The sequence below is a fragment of the Stegostoma tigrinum genome, chromosome 5 (assembly GCF_030684315.1).
Source record: "Stegostoma tigrinum isolate sSteTig4 chromosome 5, sSteTig4.hap1, whole genome shotgun sequence".
NCBI classification, from domain to species: Eukaryota; Metazoa; Chordata; class Chondrichthyes; order Orectolobiformes; family Stegostomatidae; genus Stegostoma; species Stegostoma tigrinum.
Window position 1 is genome coordinate 108701721 of NC_081358.1, and position 19035 is coordinate 108720755.

The following is a 19035-nucleotide window of genomic DNA, read 5'->3' on the forward strand; positions in this document are numbered from 1 at the left end:
GAACTTGTGGTCTTTTTTGCAGGCCGAATGTTTGGGTGACTGCTTCGCAGAACACCATGTTTCCCCAGTGTAGAGGCGACCACATCGTGAACAGTGAATTCAGTAAACGGGATTGAAGGAAGTGCAGGCAAATTGCTGCTTCACCTGGGAGGTGTGTTTGGGGCTTGAGGTAGAGAGGAGACAGGAAAGAAACAGCCAAGTGTTACACCTTCCATAGTTGCAGGGGAAGGTGCCATGGAGTGTCGGGAGATATTGGGAGTGGACCAATGTGTCCTATGAGAACAATTCCTGCAGAGGCTGACCAGGGAGTGGAAGCATATATGCGTCTGGTGGTGACATCCTACTGTTTGGTGGCAGAGATAGTAACTAATATCCATTGGATGTGGGTTCTGGTGGGATGGTAGGAGAAGATGAGGGGGTTCCTATTGGTGTTGTGGGAGGGAACAGAGGGCGTGAGGGCCGAAGTGTGGGAGATGGATTGGACAGAGTGTCCTGTCAACCACTGTTGTGACGAATTCTTGGTTGAGGAAGGTGGACATTTTGAAGGTCCCCTTGTCATAGTTGACGTTATTGGAACAGATACAATAGACAGAGTAACTGGGTGAATGGAAGAGAGTCTTTACAAAAGCAGGATTTCAGGATGTATACTCCAAGTTAACTGTGAAAGTCAGAGGGTTTTAATGGTTCTTGATGGCCAGGCTATCCCCAGAAATGGAAACAGATGTCGAGGAAGAGAAGGGAAGTGAACCAAGTGAAGGGAAGAGCTTGGTGGAAATTGAAAGCCAATCAGATAAACTTATCCAATTCCACATGAGAGAGGGGAGTAGCACTGGTGTTGGTGGCCTAGAGAGTTTCATAAACAGAGATTGGATAAACTGGACTTGTTTCCGTATAGCAGAGGGGACAAGATTGAGATGTATAAATTTTATGAGGAGCATAGATAGGGAAAACAGGAAGAAACTTCGGCCATTGTCGGAGGGATTACTGATTAAGGGATGTATATTTAAATTAAGGGGCAGAAGGTTTTGAGGAGATGTGAGAAAAATACTTTTTCTCCCAGAGAGTGTTGGGTATCTGGACCTCATTGTCTGGAAGGGTACGCGAGGCAGTAATTCTCATAGCATTTAAGAAGCATTTGGATGTGTATTTGTAATAGCAAGGCACACAAGGCTGTGGGCCAATGGCTGGAGAATGGGATTCAAATAATTAGGAGTTTGTTTTTGGCTGGTGCAGAGATGATGGGCCAAAGGGCCTGTGTCATAGATATCTATGAAATGAACATCATTTAATCTAATGAGTTATTTAAATCAGAATTCTTGAGAAAGAAGAATCTGTTGAATTACTTCTAACACCTGTCCTGACTTGCCTTTTCTTCCAGTTACTTTCAAAGGTCTATTCCTTTGACTTCCATTCAAGACTGCAAAAATGTCATATGGGGCTATCGATGGCAGCAGCTTCAGTGGACGGAACCCATTTGGAGGACCTTCTAGGCAAGGATATCAACCTTTAGGTAAATCTCTTAGTTTGATAGCCTTTCCACAATATTTCTTGGACTCTGTTTCTGGTTGACAGTCAAACTGATGTGACTCATGCATTTGGTGTTCATCTGCAAAGTCTGGAGCATGATCAGGTTACCATAGCCAGAATGTTCAGTCGGTTCAACCAGGAAGCAAGTTGCTCTCAAAGGACAGGAATTTTGCTTCTTGCTTGTTATCTGTATGATCGTCACACAGACTCCTTTCTAAACTTAGACTTCTGTAAAATTTTGTCAGTTTGCAGGATTTGTTTAATTGAGTACATGGTCAATCTAGTGAGCCGGCCCCGTGCAAACTGATGAAAACAGATAGCTGATGCTGATGCACAAACTTGAAATTAGAGAAAATACTTTAAGATAATGTTTTAGGTTTCTGAGTTTGTTTAATTTTGAGACGTGATACACATTAGATGTAGCATACCGAGGAGGACCTATGGAAATGCCTTTTATAACAATCCAAAATTACCTTCCTTTCTCAGTAGTAACTGTGTTTTTACATTCCACTCCAAGTAAAACTTGTGAAATACTTTCCAAATATGAACTTCAAAAGTTTCTTTGAAACTGTTTTTCCCCGAAGCCTCCCTGACCCCAAAATTTCAGAATCTGAAAAATAAAGCACTGTGCTGTATTTTACAAGAAATCTCCGTGGCTACAGAAATACTTCCGAATTAATCATTGAGTGCCTTCAGATACGTGGGAATTTCATATGCCTCTTGTTCAAAATCTAAAATAAATGATATAGAACAACCTTCATCAACCATTTGCGAAAGGGTACAAATCACCTCAGAAATACCATGTCACTGGTCATGGGTCCTATGGGTACTTGTGTGACTGATGATCCTGATCCTAGAACTGCAGTATCCACCATACATTTGTTCCTGTTTCCATGGATGGAATAGATCTAGGCCTTGAGATTGCTAGCATTCCTTTCTCCCATTCCTTTTGCTGTACCTCCTGTTTCCGGTGGATGCTCTCGAAGAATTGTCTCCCTCGCACAGCAAGTTCTTTCATGTCAGTTTCATTTGAGTGCAAGTCTCTTGGGCATTTATGTCTGTGTTGCATTTTTATTTGAGTTAAGCCTTAAGAGTGTATTTGAAATGCTTCTTTGTTTGTCTGTGTTTTTTTTTAAGCGTGTGGTCGACACCTTGTATAGGGCATTTTTTAATGTGGCAATGGACATAGAAGGCTCCGTTCTTGACAGAAGGTTAATCCGGTTTTAGTGGCAAGGAAACCTCAATGACTGGGGATCTCGTTTGTTGCTGTAACCCATTATTTTCGGCTTGAATCACTGTTGAGGAGTTGGTTCAGATTGTGCATTGTCTTATTCCCCCCATCTGACCTCACCATCATGGGTGACCCTGTCAGCATCAATCTCTGGATCACTGGAAGCCTCAATCCTCTCCAGCACAGCAAGATAGCAATGTATAAATTGTATATCCTATATCACGCTGGGGAACAGAGTTTAGAGTGGACATCATTGAGAAGACTGGCGTCATTTGTTTTTAAATGTTAAACTTGGAAATTTCCAATAAACTTAGAATTTTTGCTCATTTGGAACTGAATGTTCAATAAGTTTAATAATTCTGTAATAGTGGAGGAGTTGAGAGAGATTCTGGTGAGACCCAAAGAATATGAGAAGAGCTAAACTAGGGTAACCAGTTGGACATGCTTCTGTAGCCCAGAATTACAGCAGAAGGAAAATACATCCTGAACAGAGTTGACAGCTCAAGATGCAAATTCTCTCCCAGAACCCCTGGTAAACCCATCTAACATTATCAGCTGTTATCGCTCAAAGATTGTTTGGAATCTATGATTCAAATCTGATACTGCGAAAGTGAAGGCCAAAGTGTGACAGAGTTCCTAATGGACAGATTAAGATCTGTTCCTCAAATTTGTACTGAATTGCATTAGAATGGGGTGGAAGGGATTTAAATGGAAATAAGATTTCTAACAAAAATTCTGGTGTCTTTGAGATGAAGAGTATTTAGTATTGCATGTGCATTTCCTTCAAAGTTAGGCTTTGTAAAGTTAAGAGGATTTCAATTCCGAGTCAGAAATGCTTTACTTCTATCCTGCATCCTTTGTGTTGAAATGGATGCCCGTTATTCTACTCCAGCTTCCTCTTTGTTCTTTTCTGCTTTAATATGGTGCCGGAGTATGTATTTTAGAAAGTATTTCCTTAATTTGGAGTCCGTTAAAGATTATGTTATCTCCCCGAGTCTTCTATTCATCATGTCTATTCATCATCACTTGGATATTTCCTTTGAACTTTAGCGACCAGCAAAGAAGTTAGCAATCGAGTCATGCCTACATCAGAGTCACTCCATCATTCCAACATATCTGCTTTAGATTTGTCCTTTTATAGGTTTCACAAAAGAGCTGAGCATTCTGTTCATTTCATTGTTGTCCTATATCAACAGGGGATGTTGAATCTATAACCCTTATCTCATTTAGCCTTTTTGCCGGTTGGATACTGTTCTTTTAAGGGTTCTGCACATCTCTTTTACCATTGTGTAAATTTTTAAACCTTTTCCATTGTCATCTTTCTATAAACAGCAGCAGTTCACACTTCTGGATTTCATTTGGTATACTCTGTCCCAATGCTGTTTTAAATCTGCATTCTTCTGTGGCTTGATTCCAGACCGTCATTCTTTATTGCTCCTTCCTCCTCATATCCTTGACTTGGTATCATCTGAAAACATAATCAAATTTCTTAGAGTAATTGAATGCAACATATCAGGCGTGACTTATTTGCTGGCCGTCTCACCTGAGTTAAAGTTGTGAGTGTGACTCCCACTAAAGAAACTTGAGCTCAAAAATGAAGGCTAATGATCCAGTACAGTACTGAGGTAGAATGATACTGCAGTAAGTGCTGTTTTTGGTTGAAGGGTTAAATCAGCACCCCCTCTGTTCTCATTTGGATCTGCTGGATTCCATGGTAGTAATTCAGAGGTTAAGTCAGTTGGATAGATGTCTTGTTTGCGATGCAAAGTGGCGTCAACAGCACAAGGTTGTTTATAGCACTGTCTGAGATTACGATGAAGGTTCTACCTTCTCAAACTCTTCGCTCGCCTGAGGCATGGTAAACCCCAGGTTAAACTCAGTAACAGTCATGACTCATGCAAACTCTCTCTCACGTGTGCACTCTCTCACTCTTCATGATGCTGTCTGCAGGGCACCTTTTTCCACTTTTTTTTCATTTTCAGATGCAGTCCCAGCAGTCAAGTAGCTATAGGCCATACCCGCTACTTGGAGCAAGTTCACCATGAATTTTACACTCTGTAATGGAGGATTATGGTCACTCAGAGATTTAGTTGATATGTTAAATCCAGCCCAATGAATCCTGTTAATGAAATTTCATTACATTTTCTCCTGCATAGGGCATCATTGAAGTCGTTGGGTCAGATGTGTCACGGGCTATCATCAATTTCTGCTACAAGATTCCAGGGTCATAGTTAGTACTGACTGATTGGTAATCAAATAAACTTCTCAAACCAATTTACTATTTCGTGACCCCTGTTATTTAATGGTGATCTGGGGGAAGGACAGAAACATGTTCAGCGGTGCTTGTTCTCTACATCAGTGCCCCCAGCAGTACCCTGGGGGAGACATGGACCTGAAGATTGATTGGCTGGGATACCCAGCAGCATTTGGTGGTTTAACAACCATATCCAAGCATTGATGTCCTGAACAGAGTCTACATTACAGAACAGGAGGTGCTGGAGGTCTTAAAATATATAAATGTAGGTAAATCTCCAGGAAAGGAAAAGCTGCCAGAGAAGGTGGTGGAAGCAGGTACAATTGGAACGTTTAAAAGGTGTCTGGACTGGTACTTGAATAGGAGGGATTTAGAGAGGTATGGCCCAAATGCTGGCAACTGGGACTGGACCAGTTTAGGATATATGGTTGGCTTGGATGAGTTGGACTGAAGGGTCTGTTTTCATGCTGTATAACTCTGACTCTACCAGTTACTGTCTTCAGAACAGGAAGTGTATGAATTATTGGAAAGCTTTACAGATGATTTATACAACAAAGTGTGAAGCTGGATGAACACAGCAGGCCAAGCAGCATCTCAGGAGCAAAAAAGCTGACGTTTCGGGCCTAGACCCTTCTTCAGAGAGGGGATGGGGTGAGGGTTCTGGAATAAATAGGGAGAGAGGGGGAGGCGGACCAAAGATGGAGAGAAAAGAAGATAGGTGGGGAGGTAGATCCATTGTACCCAGTGTGGCTTCCTCTACATTGGGGAATCCAAGCGGAGGCTTGGGGACCGCTTTGCAGAACACCTCCACTCGGTTCGCAATAAACAACTGCACCTACCAGTCGTGATCCATTTTAACTCCCCCTCCCATTCTTTAGACGACATGCCCATCATGGGCCTCCTGCAGTGCCACAATGATGCCACCCGAAGGTTGCAGGAACAGCAACTCATATTCCGCTTGGGAACCCTGCAGCCCAATGGTATCAATGTGGACTTCACAAGCTTCAAAATCTCCCCTTCCCCCACTGCATCCCAAAACCAGCCCAGCCTGTCTCCACCTCCCTAACCTGTTCTTCCTCTCACCCATCCCTTCCTCCCACCGCTAGCCGCACCTCCATTTCCTACCTACTAACCTCATCCCACCTCCTTGACCTGTCCGTCTTCCCTGGACTGACCTATCCCCTCCCTACCTCCCCACCTATACTCTCCTCTCCACCTATCTTCTTTTCTCTCCATCTTCAGTCCGCCTCCTCCTCTCTCCCTATTTATTCCAGAACCCTCACCCCATCCCCCTCTCTGATGAAGGGTCTCGGCCTGAAACATCAGCTTTTGTGCTCCTGAGATGCTGCTGGGCCTGCTGTGTTCATCCAGCTTCACATTTTGTTATCTTGGATTCTCCAGCATCTGCAGTTCCCATTATCTCAGATGAATTATATAGATGGCAGCAAATGGACAATGTTATTGACTCACCTGACAAACCAACTTTAGTCTGTGCAGTGATGTAAGAATATTTTTACTGCAGTGATTTGAAGTCAAGGTCAATGTGTTAGAATTTCACAACCATTTACAAAAGAGGGATATTAAATGTCTTAGTATTCTTGCTTACTGCTCTCGAGCCTGTAAGTTGACCTCTCCAAGGGGACTGGGATTATGTGAGTCTCAGTTCCTTACTATTCACAGTGCAGGCAATATCTAGGGCTGTAACTCTAGTGTTTTCCCGCTTGTGTATATACAAACAGTATGTAAGCACTATTGTTTTTTACCCCAGAAAAATTTCTGTTTTAGAGTTAACTCTGGATTACCTCACTTGAGAAAGGTTAATTTGGCAATGTTTGGAAATGCTGCTCTGATCTTGGACCGGTTGAACGTTTGTGTTTTTTTTCCTCAGAAGAACTGACATTTCTTAAATTTGTACAGAGGGCAACATCACTGAAGGAGTCTGACCTATTTTTGCCTTTGCTTCTCACTGGAGTAATCCAAAACAGATTTTTAATCAGTAAAGGAAGCAATGGTTATGGGTCAAAGGTTAGATAATGGAGTTAAGCTTTAAGACAGCAGCAATGATCTCATTGAATTGTGGAGTAGACTCAATGGGCTAAGTGGCCAATTGTCCTCCTATATCTTATGGTTTTATCCAACCTGATCATACTGCCTTGCTTTCCCTACACTTTTTCCTCTGCTTCAATAGCTTATCTAGATGCAATAGTCTTTGCCACAGTTACCTGTGTGTATATATACATTATGGAAAGGATCAGTTGTGAGTAAAATCACACATATGAAATGTGACACACGATGGGTTGAAGTTTAGTTCTTTGGTTCCAATCCCACTGCTGGGGCTAAGGAACCCACAAGGAGTTTACACAGAACCCTGGAGGACTCTTTGGAGAAAGTGAACAATGTGTCAAGTCACGTCCGGGGCAGTGTGAAGTTGAGAATGGCGGGTGTTTTCTGCAGCAGGGACGTCCAATGTGCGTGCTCATCGTTCTGGGTGGTGGGCCACAGAGATGTCGGTTCTGTCTCTTGATGACCAACTAGAAGAAGGGTGATGGGAGATATGCAACAGTGTCGAGTTAAGTTTAAACCCTGATCAGGTGTGACCTTATTATCTTGTTCCTGTGCTCATACATTCAGCTGTGTGGGCTGGCGAACCTGGCGACACTTGAGGATGAAACCATCATCTTAAGGTCTGCAAATGCCAATTTGAAGTTTCCAACTACATGTGGAGGTCTTTTCACCATCCACGTAATCCACAATGTGTGGGAAAAGTGGCCTAATTTGACACTTTTTAATTGGCTACTCACTGGTGACAGATTGGCATGCTAACTGGCTCAGAACTTTCTGGAACACTGCCTGCTTCCAAATCTGCCCCGACTCAGTCTGTTTATTTCTTCTTTTTATTCTTGCGCTGGAAAAAAAATTGCTGATCAATTTTGTCATTTTTAGGGAGTATTGTTTGAATAATCTGAAAATAAATCAATATTTTGGTACTTTTAAGTAAGACAAACGCGTAAACTTTTATGTTATTGGAATATGAAAACATTTATGGGACAATTTAAATAAAGAATGACAAAAAAAAATCATGGCCTATGACATTTTGGTGCTTTTAGGTTAACATATCTGTTGGGCCAAACAGTACCTGTGACAAAGATTCAAGATGAACGTGAAGAGGTGCTGACATTCAATCATTGTGGGAGGGTTGCCAAGAGCAAGTTTAAAACAGGGCAAAAAAATTAAAATAGGATTTAGCACCTGGCATGACCTCAGCAAGTCCAAAATACTTTACAGTTAATTAAATGCTTTCAAAGAGTGGTCCTGCTGTGCATTTTAGAGTAGCTTGTGTATGGCAAAGTCCCATAGCCGACAATGAGGTCATGGTTTAATGATGTTGGTGAGGGCAAGGTGGAGGCACCTCTGCTCCAACAGTATTGCAGGGCCTTTCATAATTATCCAAGAGAACAAACCAAACCATTGCTTAACATTTCATCTGAAAGATGACATCTGTGAAACTGCAACACTTTGTCCACTACCACACTGATGTACTAGCCTAGATTGGATTCTCATATCTTTAAAATTGATCTCATACCCACAACCTTGTAATTCAAGTCCGAGTGCTACTGACTGAGCTGAGGTTGTCACTTTAAAGGATTGGATCTATTACCCCAGCTGCAGTGAAAGATGAGACGATACCTTTCCTTAGTCAGGCAGATGAACACCTGTATATATCAATAACTTGAGCAATTACAATAATATAAAACTTACAACCCTTCACGAAGGATCTTCTCAATGACTTTGCACGTGAATGATGACAAAGATAAACACACTATTGCGGACATAGTTGCTCTGAACAAATTTCAGGAAACATCAAAACAGCCAGGGTAGTTATTTGTGAACGACACAGTATGCAAATTTCTGAAGAATATAGACCAGTCGGTGGTGACGGAAGGAGATGTGGGAGAAGGTGCTGTCCAAAACCTGATGCTTCATGCCCAGAGGGTGCTGGGGCCTGCAATGGGTTGGTAGCTTAGATAAGTAACCTCACAAGCTTTAAAAAGTACTTGGATGAGCACTCTATATGGCATAACCTTCAAGGTTATGAGCCAAGTGCCGAAAAATGGGACTAGTGTAGCTTTGGCAGTACAGGCTTGATGGGCCAAAGTACTTTTTCTGTTCTGTATTAATCTGAGATTAGTACACAAAGCAGATATCAAAAGCAATTTAAAGTGCAGAAGTGTGAGGTAATCCCATTTTGGGAAGAAAATGGATGAGGAAATGTGTACTCAACAGTGTAGCTTGAAAATGAATGGTAGATGTGGGTGTGCAGATATCAACACTAATGGTGGGTCAGTAAGCTGTGAAAAGAAACTAGATTCTAGTTGAAGAGAAGAATTTCTCAGGCTGTCATGAAAATATTAGGGTTAAAATTCCACTCTTGTGACAAAAGGTTGGGGAGTTCAAAATTACCAGGAAAAGGCTCTGTGCCTGATGGTTGCTATTAACAAGTGTTAACCTTTTTTGCTCAGGAGGTTGGAAAAACAAAGGTGAGCTGTTTTAGAAGAAAAGTTATGAAGAATTGGAAGCAGATGGAGTGAGCACCAGAAAGAAAGATGGAAGCAGATTCCCACAGATTAATAAACACCACCAGGGATAAATGAAATGGTAAACTGAAAACAACCAGTACAAGGAATGAGGAGGAAAATCTAATTTAGTGGAGAGTTCATTTATAGAGATGCAGCACAGATGGGCAGAATGGACTTGTTTTGCATTGTAAAATTCAATGAATCCAAACTTTGGAGAAAGTGACTTCTAATTTGCAGAAATATAGCACTGAATGACAGAGGAGGTGACTTATTAATTGCAACAAGAGGGTTACACTTTCCTTTTGCCATGAATTAGAAATTTGCAGTTTACATATGACCTGTTTTTGTTTACTGCCTCACGGAATTGTAACATCCCTCCGCTGTGGAAGCAGGTCATTTCATTTAGCCCATGGAGTCCACACCAACTCTCCAAAGGGCAGCCCACCCAAACCCTGTAACTCTGCATTTCCGATGGCTAAACTACCGAACACACGTTTCCCTGGATGCTCTGGGCAATTTAGCATGGCAAATCCACCTAACCTGCACATCTTCAGTCTGTGGGAGGTAATTCGAGCACCTGCAGGAAACCCACCACAGACACGGAGAGAATGTGCAAACTCCACACAGACGGTCACCAGAGGGTGGTATCGAATCAAGGTCCCTGGTGCTGGACGGCTGTATTGCTAAACACTGAACCACCATGCTGCCCAGTAGTCACCTTTTCATTAGGTAGTTGGGGCAGCTTGAATGTTGATTTTAGACTTGAGTGTGAAGCATCAAGGTTTGAGCATTGCCACCCTGAACCTCCTCCACCTCCTCCATCACTGACTTCACCCTCTCCATCATTCTGCTGGACGTTCAGGAGACTTTGCCAGGAGCTGGTTAAATTTGCTGACGAGACCGAAATCAGGACAGTAGTAAGGAACGAAGATGTGGTGGAAATCTACAAAAGGATTTGGAGCAGTTAAGCAATTGGCTGACATGAAGCAAATGAATTATTGCATTCATAAATTATAAGCTATATTTAAGCAATTGAAAAACTGTTGGAAATAAATATGTAATGAATGAAGCTGAATTAGCACAAAGAAACTTTTAGAAAGGGCAACACCCGTACTTCAGGCAAACTTGATTTGGCATAGTAAGAAAATCTATAGACAGAGGAGTAGGTAAAGTTAACATAATTTGTTACTGAGATGCAATACTTCGCTCAGATAACAGCAGTTTTTTTCCAGTTTTGGTCAAAGCATGGTGAAATAGATATGCTTGTCTTGATTAATGCATTAATTCAATGAGACAAATATGTCTGGGCTAGCAAAATACAATTGGATGAGATAATGGAAATATTAGACTAGAGAATGAGACCATTTGTCCCACTGTGTCTGTACCTGTCCAAAAATCCGATTAGATTTATCTATCCTAATCTTTATGTCAGTTTGGTTCAGCTGGCAGCAGTCATTGGAGTCTGCAGACTTTTGGTTCAAGTCCCACTGCAGACTATAAAACATAATTTAGGAAGACATTGTCCTCATGCATCAGTAGAAACTCTACACCAATCAATTCCATCTCTCTTCCTGACCAGTGTCTTATGCTAAACTAGACAATCTACACTCTTGCTACTTTTGAATAATGTCTTTGAATTCCTGTATCCATTCCATTCCCCAAATGTACGTGAGTCTGAAAAGGTTAATACTTGACAGAATGCAGTAAGCACCACCCAATGGGATGTTGGCATAAGGATTTTATTCTGACAAAGAGGAGCTTGTAAAACATAGACCTGCGACAGCAGAAAAGATGAGGAAAAATTATTCGACCTATTACAAGGCACCAGTTAAACTGCACCCAGAATAAGAACGTAACAACTGGAAACAGGAGAAGGCAATTCAGCCTCTCGAGCATACTCTGCCTTTCAATACATCCACAGCTGATGTCATCTCAGTCTCAACTCCAATTTCTTGCCTGCTCTCCATAACCCTTTAACCCATTACTCATGAAGCATTTTTCTATCTCTTTAAATTTACTCATGTCCCAGCATCCACCACGCAGTGGCATAGTGAATACCATGACCCTTTTGAGAGAAGTAGCTTTTCCTCACCTTTCTTTAAGTTGTCCACCCCTTATCCCAAAACCACGCTTGTTTTCAAATTGACACCACATGAGGAAATGTCCACGCAATGTCTGCTTTGTCAATCGCCTTTTGCATCTTATACACTTTAGGAAAGTGAAGTTGAGTATTATTAGTTCGACCACGATCTCCTTGAATGGTGGCATAGACTTGATGAGCCAAAAGGTATAATTTTACTCCTTCATCTTCTGATCTTATAACGTACTCCCAAAAGTCTTTTTGTAATAATGTAGTGTGTATACATATGACCTGTAATTGGTTGCAGCATTGCAATGACCCTCCCTTTATTTAACTCAACAAGACTCATTTAGTTAGATCAGGACAATGGAATTTCTGATCCATACTGGACCATTTTGAGCTGAAGGAACCCACGTGGAGTATAAACGCTACTTTCACATTGTAAACCCCAAAGGCATCAGTCCTGCCTCCCAATCATTTACTAGCTGCAGACTTGACGATTGGATTGCTTTAATGTCACTGTACCATCTGCTCTCTGCAAACATGAGGTTATCCAAAATTCCACTTCCTGTATTAGAGCATGGTCCATCTATTCACCTCTCCTGCGTGAGATTGCAGAACCACGTCAAGTTCCAGTCCCACAGCTCTTCGATTCTTAGATCTCATCCTTGAGTTTAAATTCCTCCATGTCTTGCCTTCCCATCTTCCAAACATTGCATGTTCTGGCTCCAAAACTGCATTCTTCTTGTTTTGACCTACTTTGCATCCTTGATGTTCTTTACACCACCACTGATAGCCGTATATTCAGCTGCCATTTGACCAAAGCACTGAAAATTCCGTCCCTAAAATCTCTCTGTTTCTCTACCCCTCTCTGCTTATTGAAGTGCCTGTTAAAATCAATTTTCTGCTCAAGCCTTTGGAGAACAACAGTATCTGCTTGCCTGGCTCAGTATCAAATGTTGTCATCACCTTGCTGTGAATTACATGCTAGTAGAAGAGAAAAGAAACTTGGCCATTACCTTATGAAGAACTTATTGATATTCTTGCCCTCAGTAAAATAGTACTGTCTTGTACACCAGATGTTCCTCTGAAAGGACAAGTCATCACTCAAGTTCAAAGATAAGTGTTTTTGAAGAACTGCTATGTTAAGTGCCCATACAAACTGTTGAATTACAGCAAGCATGAAGTTAGGATAATCTCTTTCGAGCAGGACATAGAACATAGAGCATAGAACAATACAGCGCAGAACAGGCCCTTCGGCCCTCGATGTTGCGCCGGTCTGTGAACTAATCTAAGCCCATTCCCCTACACTATCCCATCATCATCCATATGCTTATCCAAGAACTGTTTAAATGCCCATAATGTGGCTGAGTTCACTATTTTGGCAGGCAGGGTGTTCCCTCTCTGAGTAAAGAGGGATGCCTCTGACATCTGTCTTAAATCTATCACCCCTCAATTTGTAGCTATGCCCCCTTGTACAAGCTGGCACCATCATCCTCAGAAAAAGACTCTCACTGTCCACCCTATCAAATCCTCTGATCATCTTGAATGTCTCTATTAAATCCTCTCTGAGCCTTTTTCTCTCCAATGAGAATAGACCTAAGTCCCTCAGCCTTTCTTCATAAGGCCTTCGCTCCAGACCAGGCAACATCCTGGTAAATCTCCTCTGCACCTTTTCCAATGCCTTCCTGTAACGGGGCGACCAGAACTGCACGCAATATTCCAAATGAGGCCGCACTAGCGTTTTGTACAGTTGCAGCATGACATCACGGCTCCAGAACTCAATCCCTCTACCAATAAAACCTAACACACCATAAGCCTTTTTAACAGCACTATCAACCTGGGTGGCAACTTTCAGGGATCTATGTATATGGACACCAAGATCCCTCTGCACATCCACACTACCAAGAATCTTTCCAATGACCCAGTATTCTGCCTTCCTATTATTCTTCCCAAAGTGAATCACCTCACATTTATCCGCAGAGACAAAACCAATCCTACGACTTCAATTAAGTGCTGAGCCTCAATCATAGAAATTCAGAATGTTTCAATCATTAAAAAAAACTTTGATACTGTCCCACACATCTGGAGAGTAGCTACTAATTATAGAACAGAAGGAACGTTCAGCCTAAGCAGTATATGTTGGGGTTCTGTAGGAACGATGCAACTAGCTCCATACCCTTTCCCTTGTGGATAGCCGTCCAATTTTCCCTCATGAGACTCCCATCTCAGGCTCAAGAGTACATTCCAGATCTTCACACAATGCTTCCCAATTTTCCTCCTCTTGTCAACCCACTTCAGTGTGAACATGCCTGTAATGAGGCAGGTGCTTTTGATTTGTGTCCTGCATTATTTATCACACATGCAACATGCTCGATAACTTTCTACATCTATATATTTTCAGTTCAGTTTGTACAAATCCCAATCTGCCCCGTTGATTTCACTGGGGAGATGTGACCTAAATTACAAAGGTGTCTGAATCAGCTTGCAAGGTAAAAATGTTGTTGCAGATGCTACGGTTGCTTCTTATGTCAAATACCTGTCGGTGTCCTCTCATTCTCAAACCTTGCACCATTGGGAACAATTTCGCCCTATCCAAACAGCTGTCACTGGGAGGCAATGGCCGAGTAGTATTATAACTGGACTGTTAATCCAGAGACCCAGATAACGTTCTCTGGACCCATGTCTGAATCCCACCATGGCAGATGGTGGAATTTGAATTCAATAAATATCCGGAATTAAAAGTCAAATGATGGCCATTAACCCAGTGTTGATTGTTGGAAAAACCCACCTGGTTCACTGATGCCCTTTATGGAAGGAAACTGCCATCCTCACCCGGTCTGGTCTACATGTGACTCCAGACCCACAGCATTGTTGTTGACTCTTAACTGCCCTCTGGGCAATTAGGGACAACAAATGCTGTCTGCCTAGCATCACCTTCATCCAGTGAATGAATAAAAGAAAAATGCTCCTGATTTTGAGCACCTGTATTAAATCACGTCTTCATCTCTTTGTGGAAAACAAACGTTCATTTTTCCAAGTGACTGAAATTCCCTAAGTATGCTTGTGATTTTTTGCTCCTCTATTTGCTTTTTGGTTCATTCATGTGATGTGGGCTGGGCCAGCATTTGTTGCCTATTCATAATTACCCTTCAGAAAGTGGTGGTGAGGCACCACATCTTGAGGTGTAGATAAACTTCCTTCCCATTGTGGGTTTGAGGATGTTGATCCAATGATACTGAAGAAGTGGCAATATATTTCTGAATAGTGGGTAGTCTCGAGGTCATGTATTTGGAAGGAGCCTGGAAGTGAATTATTGCACTGCTCCTTGTAGATAGTATAGATTTCATCCATCATATGGAGAATGAGCTATGACGGTGTTAGATGGGCTATTTTGTCCTGGATAGAGTTGAGTACCTTCAATGTTGTTGGAACGGTACTGATCCAGGCAAGTGAGAAATACTCCGTCACACTCCTGGCTTCTATGTTGTATAAGGTGGTCAAATACTGGGAGACTGGAGGTGAGTTGCTTGCCACAGAATTTCTTGCATTTGAGCTTCTCTCGGAGTTTGATATTTTTAAAGTTTGTGAAGTTCAATTTTTGGTCAACTTTAACCCTAGCATGTGTATTCAGTGGTGGCAACACCATTGAATGTCATGGTGTGATGGTTACACGTTCTCTTGTTGGTCATGATCATTGCCTGACACTTGTGTGGTACAAACATTACTTGCTACTTGTGAGCAAAGCTGTCATGTTGTCCAGATCTTGCTGCATATGGAAAAGGACAAGTTCAGCATCTGAAGAGTCATTAACGGTGCTGAACATGTATAATCGTCAGTAAACATCCTCACCTCCAACCCTATGATGAAAGGAAAATGATGACACCTGAGAAGATGTTTGGTCTCAGGACACTACCTTAAGGAAGTCCTGCAGACGTGTGCATTGGACTGAGATGACTGATGCATTTCAGAATTTTAGGGCAGATTCTGACTTGTTTTTGGCTATGTCATTAATGTAGACCATGTAAAGCAGGAGTCCTAGCATCATCCCCTGTAGAAGTCCATCCTTGATGTTCTTTCAGTCAGAAATAACAATGATTAGGTCCCAGGACTCTTTTGTAACTCAACCAATTTCATATCCATGCAACGTGTTGAGCTGGATGAATACAGCAGGCCAAGCAGCATCTCAGGATGCTGCTTGGCCTGCTGCGTTCATCCAGCTCCACACTTTGTTATCTTGGATTCTCCAGCATCTGCAGTTCCCATTATCACTCATATCCATGCAGTTGTTATTTCTTTTATTCTGAGTTTTAACTTTTCTTTCATCGCTATTATTTCCTTGTAAATCTGTTCCCCTATATATGTCCCACTCATCAGTGGCTGATAGAATATACCCACCAACATAACATACATCTCTTATTTCTTAGCTCCAATGAAATTGTCATTGAAGCAGTAAACACCGGAAATGTACAGGTAGGTCAGGCAACATCTGTGAAGAGAAACAATTGATGTTTCAAATCGATGACCTTTCATTGGGATAGATTCTATCCTTAATTGCTTACCCTCTCTCTCTGCAGCATTGCAGTTTTCTTTTCACTTGATTCCGTTATCTTCCCTACTTCTTTCTTTCTCTCGATCTTTTCTGAACATTATCTATTCGAGTGACATACTTTGATCCCAGTACTGACTTCTTTTGCACGTGGTTATTGCAGCAAGATATTTCCACATGGTTATCTGTGTCTACAGCTTGCCAGATTTATTTAGCATACTCCACGCATTCCCGTGCACATACAGCAATGCTAATTTCAGTCCTATTATATTCCATCTTGCTCTGACTCCAGCTTATATCTTACAGTTTCCTGCTTTAGTAATATCTATTTTTCCCAATTATCCATGACAAATTTTCTCAACTGGCTTTGGTGTCTCTTTTTCAACTGTTAGTTTCCTTGTTCTTGTATCACTTTCAAGTTAAATTAAACCCTGCACTAGACATTTGTTAATGTGGACATTAGTCCAACTTCAGTTCAGGTGCAAACCAACAAGCCTGTGAAGGGCCCAACTCCCCCATAACAATCTCAACATCACAACTTCTAAACTTCTAATCCTTTTCTTTCTTTGTTACTCTCGCGCTCTCGCTCTCGCGCTCACGCTCACGTGCGCTCTCGCTCTCCATCATGCGCTCACACTCACGTGCGCTCGCGCTGTCCATCACACGCTCTAGCTCATGCGCACTCTCACTCTCCATCATGTGCTCTCGCGAGCTCGCGCTCGCTCTCACGCGCTCTTGCTCTCGCTCTCGCTCTCGCTCTCGCTCTCGCTCTCACGCTCTCACGCTCTCACGCTCTCGCTCTCACGCTCTCGCTCTCACGCTCACGCTCTCGCTCTCGCTCTCGCTCTCGCTCTCGCTCACGCTCGCTCTCGCTCTCGCTCTCGCTCTCGCTCTCGCTCACGTTCTCGCTCAGGCTCTTGCTTTCGCTCTCGCTCTCACGGTCTCGCTCTCACGCTCTTGCTCTTCTTGCTAACGCTCTTGCTCGCGCTCGCTCACGCTCGCGCTCTCCATCACGTGCTCTCCATCACGCGCTCTCCATCACGCGCTCTCCATCACGCGCTCTCCATCACGCGCTCTCCATCACGCGCTCTCCATCACGTGCTCTCCATCACGCGCTCTCCATCACGCGCTCTCCATCACGCGCTCTCCATCACGCGCTCTCCATCACGCGCTCTCCATCACGCGCTCTCCATCACGCGCTCTCCATCACGCGCTCTCCATCACGCGCTCCCGCGCTCGCGCTCCCGCTCCAGCTCTCGCGCTCTCGCTCTCGCGCCCTCGCTCTCGCTCACGCGCTCACGCTTACGCGCCCTCGCCCTCGCCCTCTCGCCCTCTCGCCCTCTCGCCCTCTCGCCCTCTCGCCCTCTCGCCCTCTCGCCCTCTTGCGCTCTCGCCCTCTCGCGCTCTCGCCCTCGCGCTCCCGCGCTCTCTCTCTCACGTGCTCTCTCGCTCGTGCTCTCTCGCCCGTGCGCTCGCGCTCTCGCTCGCGCTCTCTATCACTTGTTCTCGCTCTCCATCACATGCTCACACTCACGCGCTCGTGCTCACGCTCACGCGCGTTCACGCTCTCCATCACGCGCTCTCGCTCTCGCATTCACTCATGCGCTCTCGCGCTCACGCTCACGCACACTTGCTCTCGCTCTCACTCGTGCTCTCTCGCGCTCTCACGCTCGCGCGCTGTCGCTCTCTCGATCTCGCCCGTGCGCTCTCGCCCGCACTCTCTGGCCCGCGCGGTCTCACGCGCTCTCTCTCGCTCTCTCGCTCTTACTCTCTCGCGCTCATCCTCGCTCTCTCGCTCTCTCGCTCTCTCGCTCTCTCGCTCTCTCGCTCTCTCGCGCTCTCGCTCTCTCGCTCTCTCGCTCTCTCGCGCTCTCGCTCTCTCGCGCTCTCGCTCTCTCGCGCTCTCGCGCTCTCGCGCTCTCGCTCTCTCGCTCTCTCGCGCTCTCGCGCTCTCGCGCTCTCGCGCTCTCGCGCTCTCGCGCTCTCGCTCTCTCGCTCTCTCGCTCTCTCGCGCTCTCGCTGTCTCGCGCTCTCGCTGTCTCGCGCTCTCGCTGTCTCGCGCTCTCGCTGTCTCGCGCTCTCGCTGTCTCGCTCTCTCGCGCTGTCGCTCTCTCGCGCTGTCGCTCTCTCGCTCTCTCGCGCTGTCGCGCTCTCTCTCTCGCGCTCTCTCTCTCGCGCTCTCTCTCTCGCGCTCTCTCTCTCGCGCTCGCTCTCTCGCGCGTGCTCGCTCTCGCGTGCTCGCTCTCTCGCGCTCTCGCTCTCTCGCGCTCGCGCTCTCTCTCGCGCTCTCTCTCGCGCTCTCTCTCGCGCTCTCTCTCTCTCGCTCTCTCGCTCTCTCTCTCTCTCTCTCTCTCTCTCTCTCTCTCTCTCTCTCGCGCTCTCTCGCTCTCTCGCGCTCTCGCGCTCTCGCTCTCTCGCTCTCTCGCTCTCTCGCTCTCTCGCTCTCTCGCGCTCTCGCGCTCTCGCGCGCGCTCGCTCTCGCGTGCTCGCTCTCTCGCTCTCTCGCGCTCTCGCTCTCTCGCGCTCGCGCTCTCTCTCGCTCTCTCGCGCTCTCGCTCTCTCGCGCTCTCTCTCGCGCTCTCTCTCGCGCTCTCTCTCGCGCTCGCTCTCTCGCGCTCGCTCTCTCGCGCTCTCTCTCGCGCTCTCTCTCGCGCTCTCTCTCGCGCGCTCTCTCGCGCTCTCTCTCGCGCTCTCTCGCGCTCTGTCTCTCGCGCTCTGTCTCTCGCGCTCTGTCTCTCGCGCTCTGTCTCTCGCGCTCTGTCTCTCGTGCGCGCTTGCGCGCTCTCTCTCTCTCTCGCGCTCTCTCTCTCGCGCTCT

The 19035-nt window shown here is 44.7% G+C and overlaps 1 protein-coding gene across 3 annotated transcripts in view; it reads left to right on the plus strand.

Annotated features, from left to right (window-relative positions):
* tsnare1 (T-SNARE Domain Containing 1) overlaps positions 1–19035 on the plus strand; it is a 753673-nt gene that overhangs the window by 142185 nt on the left and 592453 nt on the right. For all 3 annotated transcript variants that reach the window (XM_059646375.1, XM_059646377.1, XM_059646376.1), the window contains exon 2: positions 1379–1510. In XM_059646375.1, the coding sequence (XP_059502358.1) occupies positions 1426–1510 (85 nt within the window). In that variant the 5' untranslated portion in view covers positions 1379–1425. The remainder of the gene's footprint in view (positions 1–1378; positions 1511–19035) is intronic.